The 7,467-nt window shown below is 29.0% G+C and overlaps 1 protein-coding gene across 1 annotated transcript in view; it reads right to left on the bottom strand.

Annotated features, from left to right (window-relative positions):
• Window positions 1-1,578: 1,578 nt before the first annotated feature.
• Window positions 1,579-7,467, bottom strand: part of LOC111641281 (DENN domain-containing protein 1B-like) — a 12,833-nt gene continuing 6,944 nt past the window's right edge. The window contains exons 7-10 of the mRNA XM_023387434.1: window positions 7,266-7,367; window positions 1,931-2,158; window positions 1,730-1,867; window positions 1,579-1,638 (exon numbers count right to left, since the gene is read on the bottom strand). Coding sequence (XP_023243202.1) covers window positions 1,579-1,638; window positions 1,730-1,867; window positions 1,931-2,158; window positions 7,266-7,367 — 528 coding nt within the window. The remainder of the gene's footprint in view (window positions 1,639-1,729; window positions 1,868-1,930; window positions 2,159-7,265; window positions 7,368-7,467) is intronic.

Raw genomic sequence — 7,467 nt, 5'->3', positions numbered from 1 at the left:
TAATAATCAAGTAAATGTGAAAAATTGTAAAATAATATAGGCCTAATTTGTTATACATATGTATTATCTAAGATTTTATTAAACATTTTTTTTAAATTATTGTTTTCTTTAGTCTCTGGCCCCAATTAAAAATTATTTGTATGTATTTATATGCAAAATTATACCCCAACTTACGCGGTTACCACTCGGTCCCACCTATCGCATAAGTTCGGGGTATTACTGTACTTAAAGAGTGTGGAAGAAAAGTAAATGCTGTCTAGTGTTGAAGAAATTAGAAGAAAAGCAAAAGCAGCTAATTAATGTCACTGCTGGCAAAACTACGTATTTAATTTTCTTTCTGTTGAGACCTAAATATTGATCGAAAAACCAATTGTACTGTGGAAAGAAGTTGCAAGAGCCCTGCAAATAGTAACTTTGCCACAGGGCGCTGGAGGCGAGTGCGCCTCACGCTGCCCGCACAGTAACGTACGCTCGGTTTCTTTTGTTTCCATCAGTTGTCCGAGTGCACCAACAAGTACAGACGTGATTGTATTGTCTTTGCGCTTTGCTCCACATGAGCATAAAATGGATAAGTTTCTGAAAAGATCGCAGCCCTCCATGTCTGGTACAAGTGGCAGTGATGGAAGTCAATCAAAACCGAAAAAAAAAAAATAGACATTATGATAACAATTACTTGAAATACAAGTTTACTGTCATGAATAATAAAACTCAATGTGTAATTTGTGGCAATGTATTATCATGTGAGAGTATGAAACCATCAAAGCTTATGCGTCACCTCTCAACCAAACATTCCAAAGAAGCTGACTGAAATTGTAGTTTTTTTTATTGTAGTGTAGGACCTACAAACACTTGTCTTTTTCTTTTAACCGCGACCCCCCATGTAAGGCTTTGATACCCCCTGGGGGTCACGACCCACAGGTTGAAAAACACTGTTATAGACAACTGGTCTTATTTTACACTGAATGGATCTGAATGTGTGGAACTTCACATGATATATGATTATGCAAATCATATATCATGTAAAGTTTTCAAAGGTTTTTGCATGGAGAGGTATAAGTCCTCCTAGGAAATCTTAGGCCTTTGTCGCGCAGTCTAAACTTTGCCTTAACATTGAAGTAAATAGTTCACCGTGCTGCCTAAAAACAATTGCTGCCTTTCACCAATATGAGATTCAATACATTCCTCTTGAAAGCAATGTACCCAAACTGAGACTAATTGAACAATTTTGGTATTGGTTAAAGCAGAAAGTGTATGACAAAAGGCTGAAGGCCGGTTCCACCACAGGACTTTGCAAAATAGTTCAGAACAAGCTCTGCCAATTTACAACTGAAGACTTCCAGAATGTTTTGAAAAGTGTGAAAACAAAAACTTCATAAGCAAACAGACCATGAAGTATATTCAATTTTGTTAAACAAACAGATTGCTGAAATATGTTTTCTTTTACATGCATTGTTCATTTTGTAACCTAACAATTTCCAGAATAAATTCATTTTCATATTCTATGTTTTTAGTTTATACACCGTTAAGCTTCTCCTTACAAATAAACTTTTCATTTGATCAATTTTACATGAAAATTTTTCATAAAAAAAAATTTCCTACCTTATGCTTTACTGTTTTGAAAAAAGCCCCACCTTCTTTCTGAAGATATTTTTATTAAATGATTTTTTTTATTAAAGCTTTTGACATTTAAATATATCACTTGTATTACTATCTTTATTTTCTTTCTTACCTTCATCATTTGCACCCATTCTTTATACTGAGTTTTTAAGCTACTACTAGATTTCTCTTCATACATGTTAACTTCAAGTTCAAATTCATCCGAAAAACCTTGTCCGCTATTCAACATTTCCAGTCGGCCGTCGATAAACTACGCAAAGAAAAATTTTATGCCCTAACCTATTTTAAGATAATTTACTCAATATAAATTTACCTGCTGAAATATCTGTAAATGAAGCATTCTTTCTAAAAAAGGTTGCATAGAAATGGGCCTGGTTTGTATAAAGGCATCCGAATTAAAGGTTATCTTTTCTCCCAGTTGTACTCTTAGTGCTTCTCGATAACCTCCTATTAACTGTACTAGTGCTCTCAAAAATGCTCTTGCTAATCCGTCTCCAAGAAGAATATTCTCATGTTTAAGACTTTTTTTTAAAACCTGTACCTGTAAATTAACAATACATATGAATGAAAAATATAATTAAATTACAGCATCTCCTCACTTAACGACTGAGTGCTGTTCCTATGACTAGGTCTTCAGGTGAGGAGCTTAATCGTTTTTATTTATTCTAAATAAAGTAAAGATCTAAAGGAAACTTCAACTTGATAACTTTGTTTTCAATTTGCATCTCTTATATATTACAAAAGATAAAAATACAATCAGCAAAAATTATAAAAATGTTGTAATAAAAAAATTAAAGTTCATTCATAATAAAACACATTCAAATTAATATTTTGTCATAAGATTCTTCAAACAGGATGCACAATAAAATACAAATTTATAAACAAAATATGCTATCTTGGAGATTATGAACACTTTGTGCATAAATCCTTCAGATTTTACATTAGTAAAAACTGAAGGATGATTCACATTCCTACAATACTGGTTTCATCCATGCTACATTTCTGTGACAGAGTAACCACATACAGTTTTCACATATGTGTAAAAATGCCAACCCATAATTCTTTCGGCATCAATTCCAAAATATGATCTGTGGACCACTTAGTCTACAAACTGATCCAGACATTTTTTTAAACTCTAATTCTGTGCTGTTCATCCAGAAGACAGAATATTTTTGTGACATTTATCTTTATATTAGGTGACTAAATAGAGATTTTTTTGGACATAAAAAATCAAGGTGAAGCACAGGACTTTAAAATGAGGGTTTATAGTATGTCAAACCATCTTTCATTCCTCTATACATTCCTTTTATGTCAAACAATCCTGCCCTCATAAGCTGTCATCTTTTACAGCCCTAGTTAAATGTATATGCATACATTCTTGTCATTGGCTTATGCACAGACAGCGCTGAATAGAATAAAGACAAGAGCAACAACACATGGTTTACCTAACAGTTTAATCAATAAACTCATCTCATCATGCAGATCAACAACAGAAACATCAACACTTTCCCAATAAGTACACATCACATCTGCAAACCCAGTGAAATACAACTTAAAAACATACACAAAAAAGCCACAGTATTAGGAAATTTGGTCATTGTGTACAAGTGTAACCCCACAGTCAATAACATGTTTAATGATAAGGAAACACTGAAAACCAAACTCTGCCCATAACTCTGGTGTGTATACAATCCCCTCGGAGGATAAGCACTTTAGGATTAGCATTATTTATATGGGATACACATCCCAGCATCTACCACTACAGATAAAAGAATGCAAGTACAATGCTAATAAAGGCATCTATATTAACTCCTTACCATCTATTGCTATATAACACAATGACAAAGAATTCTATGGGATGATGATGTGGTCAAGAGGATCTAAAACCTGGCACTATCCAAATACTCAAAAATTGGTAAAATATATAAAAGGAGCTTGCATAAATCATAGACATTAAAAAAGCCTATCTAATATGTGGCAGCTCCTGTGCAAACAGCAGGTAAATCTCTTGAAGTCTTACTTACACAGCTTTGGAATCATCATTACTTTCTCATTCCAACTGTTAACCTTAATACAAAATAACAGCTTAACTGCTTATCTTTATGCCAAATTCTATAATTAATTAATAATTAGCTTAATTCTAACTCATAAATAATTCATTGTTAAATGTGTTTGGGTATGGATATTGTTTCATTTAATTTATTTTTAAAAATTAAGACTAAATTTTTTTTTTTTATTAGAATAACGTTCTAATTGAAATATCAAAAATATTATAAAATTCTCAATTTTATAAAAAGAAATGTATTGCAAAAATAAATAGAAGACTGGTTTATCTACATAATATTTCATAATAAATAAAAATATCATCTAGCTATAAAATAATAATTTCCATTTAACTGAAAGTCATTCAAGGTGTATATGATACAATTAATTAAATATAACTAATTAAAAATTACAAACCAAATTATTGCTAGCACTATCGCATTAAAAATGATAAATTTGCAATAATGAAATACATCCTGATTCGAAACTTAAATATCCTTAAATATTCTCTTTCTCTGAAGCAGAAAATTTGCACTCACTTAGCCAATTTCGCATTTATTCTCTTATAAAATAATACATAATACAATTGTTCTTATTGATACATTGATATCGATAGTTAATATTTTAATCTCGTCACGAGAATCACATTATAATACACGATCGCAGAAAGATCAATATTTTTCAGTATCGGGGCAGAACAAATTGTATATATTATATTAAAATAGCTACAATTATTATTATTATTATTATTTTTTTTTTATAGATTTTACATCATAAAAATTACTTATTTTGTATTTTTTAAATACATTACTTCATTGAAAAGTTGGAGGGGAAAAAGTTACATTATTTAATAACAATAATTAAGTTATACAAAGTTATTTTTATTATTATTAAAAACTAATATTAAAATATTCTTACTAGCTTGATTATTATTAAAACATAATATTCCTTAATAAATTTCGAAAAATAAAACAATGCATTTCTTTTTAAATTATTGATCTAAAAGAATTTATTCCTGATCGGTTATAAATAGTTATTAATCACTCATTATCTAAATAAGGTTTTCATAATATTCTACATATTTTTAAGAGAAATATATATGTTAAAAAAGGAATAATAATTATATAAAGAAATTTTTATAATCATTGATACAATTAATATTCTTGTTTCTGTTATATTGAAGATTCAATTGAAGTATTTTATTACATTCTGAATATCAAGAGAAATAAATGCAGTGGACTTGCTTTAAAAAGTCATCTTCAGGATATAAGAATGGCTTCTACAGTCGACCCCCGTATAAGATCATTGATTATTCTGTTTTATATGAATTCCATGTTGTACAAGTCACTTAAATTTTACAAATACGTGAGCCGTTCACAGCCCGGTACACGTATTTGTAAAATCTAAGTGACTCGTACAACATTAAATTCATATAAAACGGAATAATCAATGATCTTATACGGGGGTCGACTGTAAATAAACTGTGTGAGCATTAATTTTTCTTTTTTCACTTAAACTTTACAAAGAATTACTAATTTATTTTAATTGTTACTTCTTTGCTTAACTTTTTCTAATATTTAAAATAATTAGACTTATTTAAGTGCTTTGAAATAATAGAATTCAATATACTTCACCATTAAAAAAATTTTTACTGTATTAATTTGTTTTGCATGCAAAAATGTCTTCTTTCACGCCTATTTTGCACTAAATTTTTGGCTAAATTCTCACATTTATATATTTAAATTTTTGCAATTTTTTTTTTTTTTAAAAAGTGAAAATTTCCACACAGTTGCTCTGGGCATAAAAAAATTTGTGTACACCTAAGCTTGCCATTTATCACCTAAAATTTAACATGGCCAGTTGGCAGCCCAGATAAGACTCATGCCCTTTGAGCCTGCCTAACTGTCAACAAGGTTATGACTTTGCAGAGTTAATCTGGTAAGCCTACACTTGTTCAAGTGGCACACATCTTAGCCTTTACCCAATGGAGGGCAACACGAAAACTTGTTGGCCACTATGTCATAAAGTACTGGCATTCTTGATCCCATACTCTTGCAGTTAGTATTGATAGTTACAATGTCAAATTTCACTGAGTCACAAACTGACTTGCCAATGATGACGTCATGAGTCAAAAAGGTAAAAATGTTAAATTTGATGCATAAAAATGTGAGTAAATAAAAGCTCTGAAATAATAACAGAAGTTGGTTTGAAATTTTTATATTTTAATATTATTTACGGAAAGGTTGGTACCTGTTATTTCACAGAATATACCCATTGGGATTTTTTTTATACCTCACAGTCTCTAGTTGTATTCAAGACTGAGTTATAACAAGATTCTGATGGATATATTCTATGAAACAGCAGATAGCAACAATGTTTCTCTAGCTTGCAGAAGGAACTCCATCATCTATGCTCTTTTTAGAAACTCCAAGGACCATTACTGAAGGAGCTTATATCATATTTATGCATATATAAAAGCATATTCTTATAAATAAAAATAATTTTTTTTTTGTTTTTGAAACATGTCCTGTTTTACTTACAACAGCATGATCTTCTAATACTATAAATAATAATCTGTGATGATGTAGGCAGCTTGATGTTATTCAGGTTAATGGTAAACAAACTAAATATTAAACATTGTTTTTCCCACTAATTTTTATTTTTGTGATGCTTTTTTTGATCATGGTCTCAAACTTTTTTCCAGGCAAATTGCAAGCAATAATTTGTTATATATGAATTTCTTAAATATGGAAATAAATTTTTATTTAATAATATTTGGTTTATTTTAATACCTAAACAACAAGATATTTACAGGAAATCAGTTAATTTTATTGGAAACTTTGAAAATTCAGGTAGTTTCAAACGTTTTCCAGGACTATAAATTAATTTCTATAAATAGTGTATGGAAGGAATGTGCATCAACAATCAAAAACAGATTTTATTTATATTGATATCTTTAAAATATATTACATTTCTTTTGAAATTAATAAAAACTCGCTACTAAAAATTAAAATTTAATAGTAAATTCTTATATACAGATATGTGAAATAGGTACAGCCGGTTGAAACCATTGATGTACACTGATTATCCAGTCTTTCAATATTTTAGAAATAATAAAATTTGCTCTTTATATTATAAGAAATGTGCTATGAATTTCAGACTGCTGGCCATTTTGAACAGTTGCCAAAGGTTTTCATTGGAGAAAAATTAGTACTTTCTAAAACTGACCATTACATAGCGATGACTGCTTAAATTACTGTAAAAGTTATATGATTTGTTTATTTAGTATATTTAATGAGCCAAACTCATCAAAATACACTAAATTTGTACAAAAATAAAAACAGGAATTACAGTTAATGGTTAATTTGTATAAATTCTAATAATTATTTTGATTTAAAAAAACTAATAAATAAAAACATTAAGGCAGGAGACCATACTTGTTTTTTCATGTTTATTTTCATTAAATAAAGTATTTTAAGAAGTTAAAAAAAATAAAGAGCTATTATTTATATTTGTTAGCCGTGATCTTATTTTATTAAAGTCTCAAAAGATCTGTTTAGAATTAACTATAATAAAATATGCTATTTATTAAATAAAATGCTTACAATTTCTGAAGGAAGGCTTTCAAGATCATTAAAACATGTTTCAACTTTATTAATATCAACATACAAGATAACAACTTCTCCTAATTCGGATGTATTTACTTTCTGAAAGTACAGAAAAATTCATGTTAAATTTAAAAACATTAAAAATTAAATAAAAATTTTATATTAACATTTCATTTGATATACAAATATATATATATAA

This window comes from Centruroides sculpturatus, unplaced genomic scaffold (assembly GCF_000671375.1).
Source record: "Centruroides sculpturatus isolate CEXI.00-Female unplaced genomic scaffold, Cexi_2.0 scaffold1520, whole genome shotgun sequence".
NCBI lineage: Eukaryota > Metazoa > Arthropoda > Arachnida > Scorpiones > Buthidae > Centruroides > Centruroides sculpturatus.
The sequence above is the reverse complement of the archived record's forward strand: the minus strand, read 5'-3'. Positions and strand labels throughout refer to the sequence as shown.